Source organism: Agelaius phoeniceus, chromosome 1 (assembly GCF_051311805.1).
Source record: "Agelaius phoeniceus isolate bAgePho1 chromosome 1, bAgePho1.hap1, whole genome shotgun sequence".
Lineage (NCBI taxonomy): Eukaryota > Metazoa > Chordata > Aves > Passeriformes > Icteridae > Agelaius > Agelaius phoeniceus.
Window position 1 is genome coordinate 130,374,497 of NC_135265.1, and position 20,603 is coordinate 130,395,099.

Below are 20,603 nucleotides of genomic sequence, written 5' to 3' on the forward strand. Positions count from 1 at the left end.
GGAGACACTTTGGAGGAAAATATATTGTTTGGTCAACATAGTCAACCAAGCCCCTGAATTTGTCAGGAGATGGACAGGCCCCCATGGAACAGAATTCTTTACCCTTCCCATCCTTCTGTCTGTGAACAGGGAAGCCTGTTCTCCATGAACCATGCAGGCAATGTGCTTACAGGACATATAGTTACCAAACTATGATTCTGTTTGTTTTTTGCCTTTTTTCATTTATATGTTCTCTGTCTTCTTCACACATATATTTGTAACTCTGTAGCCTATTGTATTAGTGACTAGTTTTCCCAGTACTTTTCCATAGCCTTTCCCTAGGCAAAAAGACAGAACAAATTCCAGAACTCCAAGCCCCTGGAGTACAAGGCCCGAGGGCTATCTTGGTTCTTCCTGGGAACCAAGGCTGAGAGTGCTGAGGAGAAAACTCCAAAGAAAGGGCTTCACCTGAAGGAAAATTGCATCATCACTTGCATGTCCTCCTACCTGATGCTTTTTATCAATGATGCTAATTTCCTAAAACCCATAAAATGTATTCACCCCTAGAGGGGGTAGACTTTTGTGGACATCTTTCCATAACTGCCCCTGAAGGCCTTCAAATAAATATCTGCTCTTACATTACCTCCTTACTAAAATTATGTTGAGTTTCACTCCCAGGCTGGGAAAAAGGCAACAACTGTATGCTACCAGACAGCCATCAGTGAATCCTGGAGACACAGATGGATCTAGGATGGATCCTGTAGTTTTCCACTTGAGAAATACAGCTTTTTGGACATTCTGGTCCAAGAACACAGGAAATTAAGGAATCAAGCCTCTAGCTGCCTTGGGGAGTTCAAAGTCCTTGGGGAGAAAGGGACCTTCCCATAAGAAAGAAAAGTAGCATCAACCTAGGAGAACCTCAGTTTCTTCTTCTCAATGTCAAACAGAAGAGACAGTAGATTAGCTTCAAATGGTGGTGCATTTCTCAGTAGCTGCTTCTGTGATGTATCAATATTGTATTATTCTTTGTCTTTTAAAAATAATATCTTGGTTAAGAAAGGACATTTTATTAAATGCTCATTAGCCATTCCAGTCATCATTATTAAATCCATCTCTGGGCCAGAGACTCCATTCTGACAACAGTGTGAATCATGTTTAAATTATTTTGCAATTCTACTTTAGTTATCCATACATCATATCTTAGTTGTGACTGTCATTTGCAGGACAAATTCTCAGGCAGGTTTCTGTCAGTAGAGAAGGGCTTCCCACAAATCAGCATGATATTAAGCTTCCAGTAAAACTGATGTTGCCTTTTGGAGCCAACACACTCAGGCTCCAAAACTTAAAACCCAAAGGCATCCATCGTTAGTAAATGTGCTGTGCAATGTGATATGTACCAACTTGCCTCAAATGAAATATAATTAAGGTGACTTAATAGAGACTGTATCCAATAATACTTCTTAATGGTTAATTTAATGGAAATGAATTTTCAATTTCATTGCCTGGGTACAAAACACAGTAATAGTTTGAGTGGGGGAATCCACTGTTGATAAAATCTCTTCAGATTTTATCTTAATTTTGAAATAAAATGGGAACCTATCTGTGCCAAACAAAAGAGGCAGTTTCTGGGTTGCTTTCTGGTTATAAAGATACATGTAGAACAGCTTTGGACCTACTGGTGTCAGCATACCCTGCAGTTGCACCTTGATCCCATTTTGGAACAAGACCAAAGGAACACAGACCTTAGTACCAGTCTGGCTTCCACCAGAGATACAAAAATTGTGTCTCATTAGGGCAGGTCCTCAGGACAGTTGGGTGACTGGGATGGAGGATGTGCTGCAGCACACAGCTGCTGTTGGCTGTACCTTGCAACAGCCTTTGCTTGCCTCGTGATTTCAAGGGCAAAATGGGATGGCAATGAATTCTGTGTAATTACTGTTCTCCAGACTCTCAAAAGACAGTTTAATCAACATGTAGATTACGTTTATTAATTTTTCCAGAGTATACCTGTAGTTCTGGACATTGTCCAAGGTTTTGGCTGATAACCAAGAGTGAACGAACTATCATCAGAAAACTCAGAATACAGCATACTGTTCTTCTACAGCCTCCAAGCTAATCAGTATCAATAATTAATAATAATTCATATGTGTTTGATTTTGCTTTGCAGGTAATACTTTAACTCCAATATGGGAAAGCAAAACAGCAAACTACGCCCTGAAGTCATGCAGGATTTGCTAGAAAGTACAGACTTTACAGAACATGAAATCCAGGAGTGGTACAAAGGCTTCTTGAGAGACTGTCCAAGTGGACATTTATCTATGGAGGAGTTTAAAAAAATATATGGAAACTTTTTTCCTTACGGGGACGCTTCTAAGTTTGCAGAGCACGTATTCCGCACTTTCGACGCCAACGGAGACGGAACAATAGATTTCAGAGAATTCATCATAGCCCTGAGTGTCACGTCGAGAGGAAAACTGGAGCAAAAGCTGAAGTGGGCATTCAGCATGTATGACCTGGATGGGAATGGCTACATCAGCAAGGCAGAGATGCTGGAAATCGTGCAGGTATGTGCTGCTCAGAGGCACCCTGGGCTCCCTCCCTGAGAGTGGATTGTGAAGCAATGTTACACTGAATGAAAAACTGGCAGCACTAGTTTACAGTCTTCTATAACTGCTTGGATATAAAATTGTGTCACAATTCAAACTACAGGTTAATATCCACTGCAAGTTCTTCTGAGCAACAGGCTGCATGGATATTTCCTCCCTGGGAGCTCTGTTGGGCTCGAGCACAGTAACTCAGCAGCTGATAAATGTGATTCTCTAACCTTGTCAATTAATTATGATAAATTGCAGTTGAACCAAGTAGGTATACTAGAGCAACCAAACAGTGTACTTGTAAGAAAGGCAGGCTTCCTCCACAATAAGAAGCAAATCTACTTTGAAATCATGTTATTATGAAGAAGCAGCTCAGCTCACATATTATAAAGGTGTTTTGCTGGCCTAATTCCAGTGAGGTCTGCATTATTAGAATCATACTAGCTGTCTTCATACTAAGTTTACATATAGATAAACCAACCTTATCTGAGTAGATGATGATTCTATACATAGCTTCTTTGGTTGTGTTTGCTTGTGGTGTTAGTAAGAGTCCCACGTTGCTTTCTCCAACATGTTTTTGCCCTTGAGGCACATCACTCTACTGAAAGATTTAAAACATTTTTTATATGGCAGTGTATTTACACAGCTTGAATCTGTATAATGCAGCACTGTTGGAAAAAAAAAAAAAAACTGTTATCAAGAGCCTTTCCTTTCCTTGGAAATTTTGAAGTGCTAACAATGTACTGTATTATTCAGACTTGTATTTGCACTGAAAACCAAGGGAAAGTAATGCACACAAATTACAGTCTGTGATGGCCAGCTGCATGTAGGGAGTCAGCCTAACAGGTGGTGCTCCTGTCTTTCTACCAGAGCCCTTCTCAAATGCTTCAAACAGTGGCCAACAGAGTATGCAGCAGAGCAGGCCCTTTCACACTCTTCTTTCTAGCCAAATACTCTAATATCATACTCATGAACACGCTAACTACAATTCTTTGCTTTAACCCAAGCCTTTTCAACCCCCCTCAAGAACTATTCCCCATCGTTCTAGCCACAAAAGTCCTGCTTTTATCAGCAGGATTCTTATGGATCCGCGCTTCCTACCCACGATTCCGATACGACCAGTTAATACACCTAACTAGGAAAAAATGTCCTGCCACTCACACTAGCCCTGTGCCTCTGACATTCCAGCATAGCAATTTGCTACACACAAATACCAGCACTTGCACTGCTTCAGCAAGACAGGTCCAGAGCTCAGCTGCAAATCTGGAGTTTGTTGTCTTTCACTTTGGTCTGTTTTGTGCTGCTGTGTCTGAGTTGAGGAGCAGGACCTCCCTGTCTGCGCCGTGACAAACCCCATGGAATATTTGCATTGGAAGATCCTCTGGTCCTTACAAATCTTCCTCTCCCCCAGGCAGGGTAAACACACTGTCAATTATTGTTTTTCTGGCTGTATTTCTCCTCATGAAAAAACAAAAAGATTTCCAAAAGGACTAACGTAGTACATAGGAAACACAGGAACCAAAGCTGGGTGACCGCCCACTCCTCTGGAGGAGGAGACACCCCAGGGGCTGCAGGACCCCTCACTGCTGTTGAGGAGCCCAGGAAGGCACTGTGCTGACAGGCAGCACAAACCCCCTGGGCAAGGAGAGCTACAAACAGGCAGAACTTGGCCACAACTTTGTCCATGTCAAATGAAATGAAAATATCGGTGGCTGGATTTTCTGTAGTGAGCTAAACAAGGACCAGCAAAGCTGGAAGCTTTTTCCAGATCTGCTTGCCAGCAAGTCTAGAGGCTGAAATGCTCTGCCTCCTCTTCATATTTATGTCAGTACCAAATCACAGCAATGTCTTTTACAGCCATGGTGCCATCATCAAACAGAATTGCAGCTTTGGGGTCAGTGTCGGGCAGCATTCTGTCAATGTGTGCATCCAGTGCCAAGCAGCACTTTGGCTGGGCACAGCCCCCAGCCTGGCACTCCAGCAATCCCTCTGCCCTTCTTGGGAGGTTTGGCTCTCTCTCTTTCAGACTGAATGTGAAACTCAACTGCATGATGCTTATAATCTCACCTCATTTTGAGGGACCCAGCTCTGGGGACCGCACAAAAAGCAATTATGGAAGTGAACAGCCTGAAAAGCAGTTATTCCTGTACTGTGGACTATCAGCAATTTTAAAACCACAAACCCTTTCTGTGATGGAGCAATAAGGCAATGTGCCTCTTCTCTTCTTTTTTTGTTTTTCTGAATGCATTGGTCTCCCTGTGTTGCACTGGTCACCAGGAGCTCCTCCCAGTGGGATGGGATTTGTTGTGTAGTCTCTGGAAACATGTTCAGCTGATATCTGAAACTGAAGTAGATGAGCATATTTTCTAGCTTTGTTGAGAAGTTCCTTTGATGTAGAGTGATTAGATACAAAAAGCCAGCAAACAACTATCACTTTCATTTATGAAAGATTATTATTTTTTCATATGGAATGACAAGATTCTGTATCAAATGGCTTCCTGGGGGCCCTCAGCCATCACAGTTTTCCTGAGAGTGAAAATCAGAACTCTGACATATCTCTATGTCTCAAAGGAACCCATTGCAAGTCCCTTATCTAGCATACATTTTCAAATTGATAGAATGGGATTATGTTTTCATTGGGATTTTTCCGGAGACAGTACATCAAAATGAATGCTAAAAGAACACCTTTAGTCTAAAAGTCTTAGTTTAACAGAAAAATACTGTCCCTGTTACTATGGGATTATTGTATTTTAAATAGCATAGGGGCAATGCATGCACACTTTTCTTCTTTTTCAGTCTGCTTTTTTTTGTGCTTTGAAATCCCTCTCTCTGCAGTGATTTTCACTGTTGTGCTGATGCTTCCTTGCATTATCTTTCCATTGCTCTGGCCTAGTCTAACAGCCCTGCAGGCATTGCACTCCTGCACTGCATTAAGGAGATTGAGGTAGCAGTGGCAGCAGCAGCCCTGGAACAGCAGAGCTGCTGGTTCAGATGTCCCACAGGAGCCCTCATGACTGGCCAGCTGCCAAGGAGATGAAGGTGAATGGTCCATGACAGCTTTCTCAGGCCTGTTTTCCTTGCTACATAGCAAAGCACCTGCATTCCTTTAAGCTCTGTACACCATCATGCCCTCAGCCAGCCCAGGGCACTCACCATGCCTGTCCATGAGCATCCCTAGGCCAGTCCCCAAAAATCCCTGCACAGCCTGCTGCACAGTTTGGAAGATGAAGGACTTTAGTGGTGTGCTGACAGTTGTAGAGCCTCAAAAAAGAAAGTCCACAGGATACTGCTACACTCACCAGGCATAGCACATCTGCAGACTACTGTGGGAAGAGGCTTCATAGCCTGCCCTCTTGACAGACCTTGTCACAGCTCCTCTCAGATTCATGTCTCAAGCTTTTCATGTCTCCCATATGTTTACCTATTATCTAAATAGCCCAGTCCACTCAAAAATAGCTGCAAACCAGTCAGAAGATTTGTTCCCCTTGCTGAAGCAGGACATATTTGGCTAGTCTCTTAAAATAAGAGTTCAAATGGGAGATGGAAACCTTGCTTTAAGGATACATTTTTTCACTGTATGGACTCAAAAGGCATTTTAAGAATACTGAGCAGAGACAAGAATAACACTTTCAGTTTAATAAAAACAGGGCACACACATTTCACTTGCTGGGATAGCTTATTTGCAAGCCAGGATGAAACAGAAGCTGGTATGAGAAGAAGCAAAAGCTGATATGGCTCTGTAAAGGCAGTGTCAAAAATCTCCATGACATTGAGAGGAAAACAATTTTTTCAGACAAGTAATTTACTTCATGAGACTTCTAGCCATTAGAATTTATTTCAAAAGAGTAAAAAGGATCAGCTGAAAATGTGTGCTGACATTGCTGCTGCCATCACCAAAATGAGCTTTTTGACAGTTTGCCAAGTGTACCAGGAAAATGCAGCCCTCACCAAAGCTTCTGGCCTGAGTGCAGCAGTGGCAGCCAGCAACTGGGAGCAAAACCTGTGTGCATGGGCAAAGGGATGAGACTGCCCTAAAATCACCCATTGCTGTTCATCCACATGGAGCTGGAAAATCAAAGGAGATCAGTAGGGCAGCAGATGAAGCTGGAGCCTGTGCTTGCTCAGGTGACATACCCAGGGCTCTGGAGGCACAATTCCTGGTGGCATTCAGCTGTAAGGAGCACACCTGAGAGAAGTTCCCTTATTGAAGCTGCCCTGACTCAGGACACTGCTGGCAGGTATCAGCTTCCAGTGCAGAATGCCACTAGAGGTTTTCAGCCCAGGTTCTGGGAGGCCAAGGAGTTGCACTCCATGTGGAGTGGAGCCCCTGCAGCCTCCCAGTGCCAGGTCCTAGCCCAGGGTTAGCACAGCCCAGCTCTATGTAATTATTGCATGAAACCAAATTCCTTTCAGAGCTTGCTCTTTTCAAACATACAATAAAGAGTTTTGTGTGGCTGCACTGAATTAATATGGGGCAAGCCTCAAGATTCTTAATCAGCTTTAGCTGGCTTTTACTTTGGGAAAACTTCCCAATGAACTTCTGAGTAAGGACATAAGAATTTGTCCAGAGTAACCATTTTCAGCATGAAAAGAACGCTCACTATGTTATTCCCATCTGGCTTTCCTAGAATATCTCATCTGTTATTCCCTTCACACGCCTCTGTGAAAAGGACCCTGTAGGATGAAGTCATCCTGAAGTGCTTTTTTTGTCCTAAAAATCTGCATATTCTTACTATGGTTACTTTGATCAGGGTAAACATGCCCTCACTCCCAGTCTGGGGCATTCCTCCCACACTTTCAATGCAGATTCTCTGCTTTGCCGTCCTCTCACCCAGAGAGAGGGAGTGACCCCTCCACCTCTCTTCCTACCCCAGACAAAAGCCAGACAGCTTCAAATGCTTAAACACTGGCAGATTTATAAGCCTCATCTCTGCTCTGACCCTTGCAAGCCTTGCATGCTGATGAGGATGAGCAAGGTCTAAATTCTTACTGTCCATTCTCTCAATTTCTTCCTTCCCTATTTCCTCCTTCCCCCAGTTCCCTCATCCCTGTGTTTACATGCTTGCATGTTCATCCTTTCTTCTGTGCTCCTGGCATGAGAGTATCACGGTGGTGTGGACAGCATCCCTGCCTCTCCTGAGGCTCTGCCCAGTACTCTGGAACACTAATTCTCCTGGGAGATGTCAAGGGTGAGCTGTTGGCAGAGGAGAAGCCAGCAAGATGGCCAAGGAAGCGGCTGCTCCCTAGTCTGAGTGTAAAATGTCTGTGCTGCTTAGTGGCATCCTCCATCTGTGCTGTTACATTCCTGGAGCCAGTCCTTGGGGATCCTGAGCCAGATAATCTGAGCTGCTAGGCAGAGTGACTTCATGAAGGGAAAGAGGGGAGAGGAGTAACCCAGTGAGAAATCTTGGCTTGCACGAAGGACCCCCTCCCAAAGCAGGAGGAAGGGAAGAACAAATAACTAAAGCAGCCAGGTGACAGCAGGTGACAGCCAATGAGTTGCAGTGGGCAGCAGAAGGGGCCAGTTGGACCAGGGCAATGCTGCCTTGGGCTGGGATGTGCTGCTCCTCCATATGGCTGGGAGGAAGCCCCAAGGCCACCACCCTGCAGCCCTCTGAGTGCTGCTGCTCTCCCAGGTGTGGCACTGCAGAGACACCTGACACAAAGCCCTGGTGCTTCTGGTGCTGCATGCTCATGTTCACCAGCAAGGTCTGGATAACCAGTGCACAGATAGATCCTCATCCTTGTTTTAAAATTAACCTTACCCCTCTTTCAGGGGCAGCTGGTACCAAAGGTGGCTAATGCATCTGTCTGTGCAGAGAATAGCTGTGGGTGGTAGTGGTGCTCTGTAGGACCAGAACATCTGGTCTCTGTGGAGAAAATGGTGGAAGGGATTTTGAGCTGTGCACACACACCAACCCGCAGTTAAAAGACCACCTCCTTGATGGTCCAGTCTTTGTTATCTGTGAGATGCTGCAAATGCAAGGAGTCACTGCTCTCCTCACAGAGAGGATGCTTACAGGGAGGGAGAGAAAGGAGATGGGGGAAAAGCAAAGGCAGGGTGGGGAGACAGGTGTGGTGAGCATGAAGCCTGTGTGCCCAAAGCATGGAGATTCATCACAGCATGGGACAAGACCTTGGTGGTCTGGCTGTTCCTCCAGGCTCTGGGAGCTGCCATTGTCCAACATGCTGTACAGGTGATAAATTTGTCCAAAGACTATTTTAATAAGGAAAAATATAACCCTAGTCCAAACCCACATGGTGTTTGCCCATGACTAAATAAAGAAACACAGTATTTCATAAACAAGTGTGCCACTGAAGAGGGAAGCTGCATGTACTGGTGCCACCCAACACCCTCCAGCATCCAAAGAGCAGGTCTTGCTGGTGCTCTGAGGACATTTTCTGCCTGTTTCTGTCACAAGAGGATCATTGTACCCTTGCATCAAGATGATAATGTGCTTCTTACCAGCTTTTTGCTGCTGTCTATCACACAGGCAATCTACAAGATGGTTTCTTCTGTAATGAAGATGCCAGAGGATGAGTCAACCCCAGAGAAGAGGACCGAGAAGATCTTCCGCCAGATGGACACCAACCGTGACGGTAGGCGCCCCGCAGGGCTGGGCTGCCCCACCCGCGGGACAGGCAGGCAGCTCTGCACCCTGCAGGGCTCCTCTCACAGGGATTTTCCTGGCTTCCCCAGCTTCCTTCCATCGTGCTTGTCCAGAGGCTTGGCAGGTGTGCTGCAGCCCCCCAGGTGCTCTAAATTAGCATGTTTCTTTTCCAGGAAAGCTCTCTCTGGAAGAGTTCATCCGCGGCGCCAAGAGTGACCCGTCCATAGTGCGTCTCCTGCAGTGCGATCCCAGCAGTGCCGGCCAGTTCTGAACCTGTACTTTGGATGAATTATCTATCTGCTTTTTTTTTATTATTTTCTTGCCAAACAACATTCATGGTAGTGTTGCCTCTGTATGGCCAATTATGCCTTCATTTGTGGCATCTTATAGCTTATTTTGTTGTGGATTAATTATAAGAATGCTGAATTGCTCTTAAGAATTTGTCCAGAGCATGGGCAGTACTGTTCTAAACAGATATTGTGGTGTTATCATTGTTTTTAAAATTTCATTTTGGTTTTTTGTTTGTTTGTTTGTATGTGTTTTGGAAAGTAACATGTTGAGGAGGAGTAAACCAACAACAAACCCCTTGGCAGCAAGACACACTGACAGATTTTAGATTGCTGCTTTAGTTGTTAGGTATTCACCTGCAGGACCTGAAAGTGTAGTAAGGCTGAACCAAAGGGGTTGTGATGGGTGGGGTAGGATTCACCTGGAACCTCCTCTCCTGTCCAGGAGGCACCAGTTAAGATCAAAGACAGGACTGGGAAGAAGTATGAAAGTGCAAAACATGTGTGGGGTGTATTATCCACTCCTATGCCTCGTTGTTTCAATGCTGTGAACACTTTCCACGTTGTGAAGAAGGGACAAAATGAAGGTTGACTTTTTTTACTAGGTTTACAGTGGTTGAAGTCATATGGCTTTATCTGAAAATTCAGCAAGCAATTTGCAATCCTGATCTCCAAATCCACAACTGACAATACCTCTTGCCGTTTGGGATCAGCAAAAGCAGACACAGATATGAAAAGCTGGGTCTTGACAATGAATTTAAGGGAGATACATGTTGAATGTGAAATTTTCAGGTTAGTAATAAAGCAGTTGCTACTAGGGAGGGTGGGCATTCACGTGAGGAACTCACAGACACCTGCAAGCAGCTCCAGCTAAGGCACATCTGCTGTTCTCAATGCTCTTGCATAGCAGGAAGTTTTGGGGGTGTTTTTGTCTCTCTCCATGTAGCTAACAGAGTTTCTGGGCCTGCTCTTAGGGGAAGGCTGTCATCAAAACTTGTTTTAAACATAAAATTGTAGCATTTATATTTCATTTATTTTAGTAAAGTTCAAAAAAATCTGTACTGAAATGAGGAAATGGTACGCTTTATGATATATTTATATATATAAAAATTAAAACAAAAAAAGAACAGCTCTTGAGAGAAATGTTGAATGTTTATCTTTCCGCCTAGGTGCAGGAGTATCTGAAATTTGCTGCTGCAAAATTTTATCCTTTGATCAAAGTTGCTGTATGCAAAGCTAATACACACATGTGGGATTTCTTAGGGACTTTACAAGCGCTGTTGCAAGAGAAAAGCTGGAAAAGCTTTAGCAACAGGAGGCATTATGCTGACTAAATTGGCATTAATCAGTCATTAGCTGAAGTCTGCTTTGTGATCCTGCTGGAGAGCTACCCATGCAGGCAGGCACGGTGTTGGGAATTCATGAGCTCGTTAGAGTAACCTTTGTCTGACAGGCAAAGTTGGCATTTTGTCAAGTGACCTTGTAGATGCTAATCCCCAGTAGCCTTAATTTAAAATAAACCAAGTAAAAGAAGTCTGCTTTGCAGATGATGATTAGCTAAGTACTAATTAGAAGTCACGAAGAAGTAGTTGAGCATAAATAATCTTCTGTGGAACACTAGCTAGCATGTACAATAACTGACAGAAGCAATCCTATACTTAATTTTCCCATACCATTTGCTTTGCCAGGTGTTAAGGGCAAAACATTTTTAAGAGAAAATAAAAGTAAATTGAAAATAACATTGTTAATCAATTGTACTAAAGTTTTTATGAGTGGCTAATGACACTCAATAAATGTCTTCAAGCACACATTTTTGTCTCAAACAATCACAAAAATCCAGTTGATGATATATTTCCATTACATTCATCAAAATACTGAGCTGAGCTGAGCTGAGCTGAGCTGAGCGTGGGAAAATAAGAAAGCAAAGGGGGCCCAGCCACAGACACAAACAGATTTAATACCCAGCACTTTCAGGTGTTATGGATTTAATACCCAGCACTTTCAGGTGTTATGAGCAACACTGGCAAGTTTTGCACCAATTTTTCTGGCTGATGAAAATATTCTCTATCTCCTTCTCCCAAATCTTAATTAGACACCATGTGCACAAATCCCCTTCAAAGGACAGTCTGTCCCTACCTTCTTCAAGGTAATTTTCTGCTTTACCTGGAGACGTTCTGGCCCTCTCTTCATGTCCATCACCTCATGGATTTTGAAAGTCATGTACTTGAGGGTTGTTTTTCAGCAGAAGAAGCCTGGCCAGACTCTGGGGATTGCAGAAGGAAGGCCAGTGGGCATGCAGTGATCAGCACACCCCTCTGCCAGATGGGAGTGACCCGTGCCACCACCCCAGCCTCTCTGGGGGTGCTCCATCACCACCCCTGCGTGGGCAGGACAAGGTGACACCAGAGGATCCCTGCTGAATTTCCAACCTCCTGGCTCAGTGCAGGCACCCACGCCCAAAGCAGCCCAGATCTGTGGAAGCTGGCATTTACTGGAGGTGAACTTGGATACCTTCTACAGTTCCATCTTCTTCTTAATGCTGTGAAAGCAGCTGCATGTGACTGAAGCTTTTAAAATGTTGCCTTTTCTTTAAGTGACTGCATACCACCTCTTTTTCATTTTACAAGACACTTCTGGCCCAGAACCCAATCTCTCAGTTTGTTTTTGCTCAGTAGTTTTGGGGTGTTTGGGCCAGGCTTGCCTCCCGTGCTACTCCTGTACAGCCTGTGCTGTGACCCCAGCAGAGATGTAATGCTTCCCACAGCTCACAACATTTGCAATAATAAGAATTAGCTTACAGCTGCAGAGGACATAGCTGCAGATAAGGCTGTTGTAGAAACATTTACAGAGTCAGCTAGGGTTATTCTTTTACCTGACTGCCACTGATGATTGGTATTATTTTAAATTATTAACTATCCCTTTCTTTCTCTGCCTCTGCATGTACTTAAAGAGTGATTCTTAGCTGAAGTTGTGATAGGTACATTTGCAGACCTCAAATCAGCAGGTCAGCAGTGGTGTGCTGTGCCTCAGATTGAAATTTTCTGCTTTGCTGTCATTTGCATTTGTATTCATAATTGCCTTCATAAAGCTTTTAAAGGCAAAGTGTGAATAGCACAGTAAGTCAGACTTTTGAGTGATTCATTAGCAATATCTCCACACAGGAAGGATGGCAGACAGCACATACTATTTTGTATGACTTCTCAATTTTGTACATGCATTCTCTAGTTTTACTCACGTGTGCACGAGGCAGCCTTCACTATGTGTTGTCCAAAGGGATTAATGAGCATATGTCACATGTAGACTGAACTCATGGAAAATGCCAGTCCCATTTATCTGACATTCCCAGTCAGCTTGTCAAACTCTGAGCCATGTGAGGTGAGGACTATGACTGTGAGTTTTGCAATACTGTCCTTGCTTTAGGGTGCTTTGGGAGGGGAAAAGGGAACACAACCCTTTTAAAACCAACACATGTGTTCTTGTGAGCACTTAGAGTTTGAGAGGGACTGAAGAAATATTTATGTTTCAACATTATTTGAAGCCCTGTCAGTTCACAGTTCAGTGATGTTTCTGAGGTACCCAGAGCTATGCTGTTCCCTTGCAGTTCTTAGGAGCTTATAGGATTTCTATCCTCTTCCTGGGGCATTCTTTTTTGTTCTGTGTTATAAGTCATAACCTCCACATTTTCTGCTGCTTAAAACAGTAAGTCAGAAGTATGTAAACTTCATAGCTGGAGGAGGTCCGTGTGCAGAAATATTGCACACCAGCACAGGAAGCAGGCACACATGCCCAAGTCGCTGTGGTTTGAGCACTGCCCCTGGGGGATGAGCCCCAGGACTTCTCTCTTTGCTGATGGCAAAAGTGCAATAATGCTGCTTAGCTTGATTTTCTTTCACTGCAGATCAGGTTAAGTCGCATTACCTTGCATTGCTGTGGGCAGAACCTTGTCTCAGCTGACTCATGGAAACTTGGTGAACTCTGGTAACTTGGTGCTGAGCCCTAATCTGCAGACTAAGCTAAGATGAGAAGATGGCCTTGGCCACATGTCTCAGTACATGTGAACCAGAGAACACGGTGACAACTGGCAGGTGCCTGGGGACATGTGGCAGTGAGAAGGGAATCTCCTGCCCCAGAACAATGCCCTGAGCTGAGCTGCCTCCTCCTTTTAAAACTCTCCCCTTTTTCAGCACCGCTGGTGTCAGATGCAACATGATAGCAATATAGCAGGTCAGGATGGAGGAGGCATCCTTCAGGAGTTTCCTTTTGCAGTTTAGCCTACAAGTGCCAAGTGAAACAGTCAGACAGGTCTGATTGTTGGCTGGACAAGTCTTCCTGAACACCCAGTACACCAGCACCTCCTTTCATCTTCCCCATGGTGCTCCCTCGGTTTCCAGGCATGGCAGCCCTTGGGCTCAGCAGTTAGATGTCAGGTACCCAGTGCAAGACTGGTGGAGAGGAATATTTCACCTGCCCTCTGCAGAAGTACTTGGATGCATTCTTTGTTCTGTGTCTCACTAAGCGGGATGTCATGTAGGAGTCGGAAAGTGGGGAAAGTTGGTTTTCTTGGTATCACAGGCAGAACCTGCACTTAGAAATGTAGAGAAACTTGTCAAGTGCCAGAGAGCTGAGCAGTGCTCAGAGCTGCATGCAGAGTTTTCCACTGATTGTGCAGTAGGCAGGTAAGATAAGCAGCAGTGATACGTCAGGCACATGGTGCGATGGGTTTCGAGATAGGGCTTGACTAGAAATGGCACCTTCTATGTGAGCAGCTCTGTCTGCTGCATATTCTGTCAGAGGTGCTGACAAAATACACTCCAAAATGAGGGAGCACAGCTGTTTACCATACCCTGGCAGGTATTGCACAAACAGCTCCCAGGATGAGCATAAGGTTTTCCCTAAGTGCAGCTGAGGACAAACTATTGCCTATGGGAGTTCATTCCTGGTCATGGTGGAAGAGAGAAGAAGGGAAAGCTCCATTGACTCTCAAAGCCCAGGTGTCATTTTACAGGCTAGGGACGGTGGAATGAACAGCTGTGTTTTAAACACAAAGAAAAGACAGCAGGGACTGTAAACTGGCATGGAAATCAGTGACATTAGAAACCAGAACCACTGCTGAGGGACTGCAAAAGCCATTAGGTGCCTCTGCCCTTCAGAGCAGCAGAGCCATCAGCTGGATGCACAGTCAATCTCCTTGCCCCTTGCAGCAAATATGCCTGCATTCTATGGGAATCTAAACAGCATCCCTTATTCCATCCTGGCTTTTGCTGCTGTTGTTTCCCAATTATCCATACTGAGAAGTTATTTCCAGGGAGAGGATTTTCAGAGGATAAGGTACAAAGCTTCCCAGATGTACTGTCCATATCTTAACAAGCTGGAAAGGCCAGATGCAAGGGGCTTCTCATTGGTTTCCCACAGGTTGTGTTGTTTCAATGTGTAGCTGGGATTAAGCTATCACCTCTAAAATGCTGACTAATTCTGACTAATAAGTAAAGCAAAAAAAGGCCTTGAGTTGTAGTGAACAATGTGAAAAGACTAGAGAAATGAAAAACTATGAGGACATCCCTGCCTGTAGCCCAGGGTCTGAATTTGCACAGTGAAGCCCTCTTAGCAGTAGCCAGTACAGAAAAGCTCCTCTACTCCAGCCCAGTCAATGGTACCTCCTGGGCTGCTCCAGCCCTGTGTGGTGAGGCTGGGGACTCTGGGCCCTGCCCCAGACATGGTCATCTGAGATTATCAGGCAGGCTGAGGGCTCCCTAGATCTCGAGGCACACAACAGCCACCCACCCTCTGCACAGTATTCACTTACTGTGCACCTGAGATGTTTTAGATCTTCCCCTCTTGCCCTGACCTTATACCAAAGATATTCTCACCTTCCCAGGGCATGTGCTCAGGGTGTCCAGCTCTCCAAGTCCTTGCAGCCACCTCCCAGTTGCCTTTCCCAGCCTCTGTGTGAACAAATAACAAACACCAGCCCTTGACATGTGGAGGAGCCAAGCTTAATGCACTTAAATGGAGCAGCTTCTGATTTGGTTTCCCATCTTTGGCCCACCTGTGAGTACCACACTATTTATTTCTTATTATTAAGTAATGGCAGTATTAAACATTTTAAGGGCACACTGAACCTCTGAAACAACTTGGTTTTCATTATAGTGTACATGTTTGTTGAGGCAGTGCAGGCTGAACGTGCCTGGGGCTCGCTCTCCACTGCCCTGTTTACTCCACACAGAGCTGGTTTCTTCCAGCAGCAGCACCTCCCAAGCATCCCCATGCAGTGTGCAGGTGCCCCAGGCCTGCAGGAGCACCCAGGTGCTGTGGACCAAGAGATAATTTTGGCATAGTTATATCAGGCAGAAACTCTTCCTGCTCTCTGTCAAAAATGAGTGTTAGGGGTGTGACCTCTGGTTTTCTCCTCCCTGGGGACAGGGGTTCCCGCGGTGCTCAGGGCTGGCCTCACATTTCCCCACCAAATGGGATGGCAGGATGATGGTGATCAGTAAACCCCCCTGAGAAAATCCTCTTAGATTCTAAACTTCATTTGTGCTGCTCATTGGCTGCACTCAGAGGGAAGATTCATGGGTCCAGTGTGGTAGTCTGGGGGAGAACTTGCAGTTCCTTGCCACCACCACCTTTTTATTTCCTGTCATTATTCACATTTCCAAGGCAACCAAATAGTTTTTTGTTAGTATCTGAAGAAAAAGAAAGATCACATCCAGGGTTTCAATCCAATAAGGATCTAAGGAAGGTTGCTAAAGACATCATGCTCAATGTTAGTCATACAAATGCTCCACAAAGTAATGTTTCATTGGTATTTTGTGTTTAATTTTCTTATTCATGTGGCAGGCATGTTTTATTTCATTATTTTGGATCCTCTTAGATTTAGCCCTGCTGGTCCTTCAGCTCTTATGCAGAAGTCCCAAAGACCCCAGGAGCAGAACTGACTGAGCAATTACCAGTGAGGTGGGCACATAGTGCCTGGTAAAAATGAAGAGCTTAATTACCTTAGGGATTTTCTTTGTGTGCACACTTGCTTCAAGGAGACAAATTGAGCTGCATTGCAATATGTTTATCTCTTCCACTTGCTCACTTCTATTCCAAGCAGTCTTGTAGTTAATATTTGTATATTCAGCATTATTTTGCTCTTGAACCTGAAGTGACCAATATTGTCTTCCTCTGACAGGAGTACTTAATACCTTCTGATTTTTAAATATTGCTGAGTGATGTGATGGATGCAGAAATAGTTATACATTTGTGTGCTGGCTTTGGCTATGATATAGTTAATTTTCCTCACACTAGCTAGAATGAGGGTCAGTTTTGGATTTGTGCTGGAAACTGTTGATAACAGAGGGATGTCTTCATTATTGCTGAGCAGTGCTCACATGGTGTCAAGGACTTTCCTGCTTCCCACCCCATCAGCAAGAGAGCTCGGGGTGCACAAGGGAGATGGGATGGGACACAGCCAGGACAGCTGACCCCAACTGACCCCAGGGATATCCCAGACCATGGTATCATGCTCACCATGTAAAGAGGTGGGGGAAAGAAGGAGGAAGAGGGTGACAAGTTCAGAGTGATGTCATTTGTCTCCCCAAGTCACCACTACTTGTGATGGAGCCCTGTTTTTCTGGGGATGGCTGAATACCTGGCTGCCCCTGGGAATTGGTGAATGAATGCCTTGCTTTGCTTTTGCATGGGGCTTTTGTGTTCCCTATTAAACTGTCTTTATCTCAACTCATGGTTTTCTCACTTTTGCCCTTCCATCTCTTCTACATCCCACTAGAAGGGAGTGAATGAGTGGCTTCGTGGGACTTAGTTGCTGGTTGGGATTAAATCACAACAATTTGTTTAAATTTGGGTAGATATTTTTGATGCTGCAGAAACTAATAAATTGAGATAAAACATGACCAAGAGCTGAATGGATCAAAGTGCCCAGTTCCTATTTAAGTCCGTGACCATTCCACAGGGAGAGCTTTCCCTGTTCCCTCAGGCTGTTGCCTCATTGCAGCACAGAATAGACACAACAAATCGAACTTGTAATGATCTACTACGAGCAGACTCACTGCAGCAGCATGGAGTTCAGTATATCCTGTGTCTTGGCAAAATTAGATACCTCTCTAGATCTAGATGAATGCTTTGTAAGCAAACCTACATATCCTAAGGAAGACTTTTACTATTCAGAAAGGAGAGAGACAACTATGAATTAAATTAATTTGGTCCACATATTTTTCTTACAGCTGTCTAGAATTGCAAGTGTCCTGTGTGTTGTTGCCTGTAGCTGTTGTGATGTGTTAATTTCCCCCCCTGGTTCTGTTGTAAGCTCATCTGGTGGCATCCTGAGTCTCCAGCTGGTTCTCTGCCAGGCAAAGCCCACAAGAAGGACACGTAGAGGCGAGTGGCTCCCAGGCACAGCAGGGGCAGCTTCTGGGGACATGGCCCTGTGCTGCTCCATGCTCTGGGAGTCTGTACCTACAGAGCAACGTGTTAAACCTACCTGATACAATGAAAGTTGATGATCAGGCCACCGAAGGAGACGGAGAATTTGGCGGAGGGTTGTGTATGTTTTGTGCCCCCCAGCACGTGCACGGTTCCCCAGCTATTAACTTCCAGTTAGGACCTTTCCTGAGCTCTTAGTGTTAGAATAACGTTTTCTTCTGCTGATAATGTATTTGTATTATGCAACGTACTCAGAAAACAGAAAATTATCTCTCTATGACTGTCCTCTCCTCTCAAGAAGCTCTTCTCCTCTGTACATATGATATGCAGAATGTATGGGAGTCTTACCAGCGTTGGTTTGCATTTTTAAGACTGTACTAATTAATGTGTGATACTATTGTGTTTTTGTAGTGGCATCTTTGATGTAAGATGTAAAAACTATTTAAATTTTTTTCGTTATTGTTCAGCTTTTAGAGATAGCACCAAGGACTGCATGTTCACTAGAATCAGCCCTTTCCAGGGGCTGTCAGAGCTGCACGCAGGCACCGGTGTTTCACCCGGCATGTAGCACCTGCGTTCCTCTCTTAATAGGGGTCAGTTTGGAGTGGAGATTAATTCTTCCTGAAAAGTCTAGTTTTGTCTTTCCCTCTCTCAGATTCAAGCTGTGTGATTCCCTCCCATGCTGTGTGCCAGCCCTGGCCCCAGGAGGAGACCTGGGAGGAATGGCCCCTGACCCAGGGCACCCCGCTGCCATCGGGCTCCCTCACCCCATGGCTCACCCAATGCATTCTCCTAGGAACTTGGTTTTCCTTGGAACTGCTGGCTGTGCCAGCACAACAGTGGGCTCACATTGCAAGACAATTTGTGCAAGTGACTTTAAAATGAATTAACTAAAATTGAGGGGAATTAAGGAAAAGAAGAGCCTGAGCAGCAATTTTAGGGTCAGAATCTTATTGGGGTGCTTAATATAGCAAGAACTTGGGGCCAGTCCCTAAAAGGTAGGACCATTTGAATGGCTTAGGTCTACATTTCTTGTCAGGTTTGGAAAATGAAGTGGGGCTCAGATCCAGCCTTTCAGGCAGGGTTGACTTACTGGATAGACTGAGTCTGAGATGCTTCTCCAGATTGTGTCGTGGGCCAAAAGACAAGACATGCTGCAGCTTAGGAGTTATTTTTCTTTCAGGTTTTTTTTTTTTCCTTTTTAATGGAGAAAGCAGTTCAAACTGCACCTGGCAAAATGACTGACTTCAAAAGCATGTTTTTCCTTGTTATATAGACACTCACAAAACAGCATCGTGTGGCTAAAAAGGCACATTTGTGACAGTTTCTTTCTGAGTGCCAAAATATATAAGCAGTATTGTTTGAAGGGAAATAAAAATTTTTTTACTGTATTGTTATTACTGTTGAACAAATATATTGTTTTTAAATGTTAGATTTTGAAGACTTTTGTATTGTAAATTGTTTTGTGACACGGTGCTTTTTCATACTGGAATTACTGATTGCACCTAAATATTAATTATTGCTTTCTTATATAAATATGTGACCTTGAACAATCTTGATGAAAACCAATGTGTGGTGGATACCAACAGTTCAAAAAAATTCACCTACTGAAATCCCCTAAATGTTCTTTCCTACTAATAAACATTCTGCTGCAGCTAGTGATGGTGTGCCATGTGCTTTACTCCCTTCATGGTGGAGCCTTAAAGCCTCATGTAGCTCCTTGGTCTGGGGAGAAAATCCCAGAGAAGCCTTTGCCTGCTGCCTTCACTGCCTTCCTGTCCTGCTCACTGCTGTGGGCACAGAGTCAGAGCTGTGCAAGCCAATCTGGAGGGCTCAGGCAGGGCTGGAGCTGTGCACAGGCACTGGGCTGGCACACTGCAGCCGGCTGGATGCTCCATTGCTAACACAGATTTTGTTCCAGCAGCTAAAGCCAGCAGCTGGGCAAGGAGTAGGACATCATGGAGTGGGTTATAAAAGCAAAGGAAGGACAGCACAAAGTTGAGAGTCCTGGTACTCTGAAGCTGGAAAGAGCAGCTTAGCTGACTGACAGCAACTTTCCCTGCGATAGATAAATCCCTCTCCAGGTTTAGGGGAGTTTTTTATCCCCTAATGATAAGGGGATAAAATGATAAGCATCAAGGGAGCAGGATTTGCCAAGAGGGCATGGGCATGTAGCTGTGGTTAGTTGCTCTGAGATGTGGATGATGAGGCTGCAGCAGAGCTTGTCACAGCAGGGACTCCTGCCAGCCTCAGACAGGCTCTGGAGGGGGCTGGCTGATGCTTCTGTGCATGCTCCTTAAGCTCCCCAAATTTTCACCTCGGTTAAATTTGGAGCTGGAATTAGCTGAGTGCAAAAAGTAGTTTAAAGCCTACTGGAAAGTAACATAAACCAGTGCCTACTTCCTTTTCAGATTAAACAAAAATGCCTATTTGTGGAACTGCACATTAATCTGAGCTTGAGACAGGCTGGAGCCTGAATGAAGCATCATTTGCAGTATTCAGGTATCTCCTGTGCTCAGTGCAAACAAGCTTTATTACACAAACTTCCAGTGTAATAAAGACTCCCTGTGATGTACATTCCCCCCACCCTCCCCTTAGGGCCATCATACGATTTAGCATAAAAAGACTGGGTGTAAGGAGGCGTTAATTTGTACAGGGGGGCTAAAATCCTCCACGTACCACCCTTGCTGTCCCTCCTCTCACTGTGC

The 20,603-nt window shown here is 44.7% G+C and overlaps 1 protein-coding gene across 2 annotated transcripts in view; it reads left to right on the forward strand.

Moving 5' to 3' along the window:
* Positions 1 to 19,553, forward strand: part of NCALD (neurocalcin delta) — a 59,016-nt gene extending 39,463 nt beyond the window's left edge. The window contains exons 2-5 of one of the 2 annotated variants that reach the window (XR_013184562.1): positions 2,147 to 2,543; positions 9,068 to 9,173; positions 9,358 to 11,445; positions 11,477 to 19,553. Coding sequence is in view for 1 of the 2 variants with exons in the window: in XM_054634527.2 (XP_054490502.1) it covers positions 2,166 to 2,543; positions 9,068 to 9,173; positions 9,358 to 9,455 (582 nt within the window). In the remaining variant the exon portion in view is untranslated. Of the gene's footprint in view, positions 1 to 2,146; positions 2,544 to 9,067; positions 9,174 to 9,357 lie in introns of both variants that reach the window. The other variant, XM_054634527.2, reaches the window with a different exon arrangement.
* The last annotated feature ends 1,050 nt before the right edge of the window (positions 19,554 to 20,603 follow it).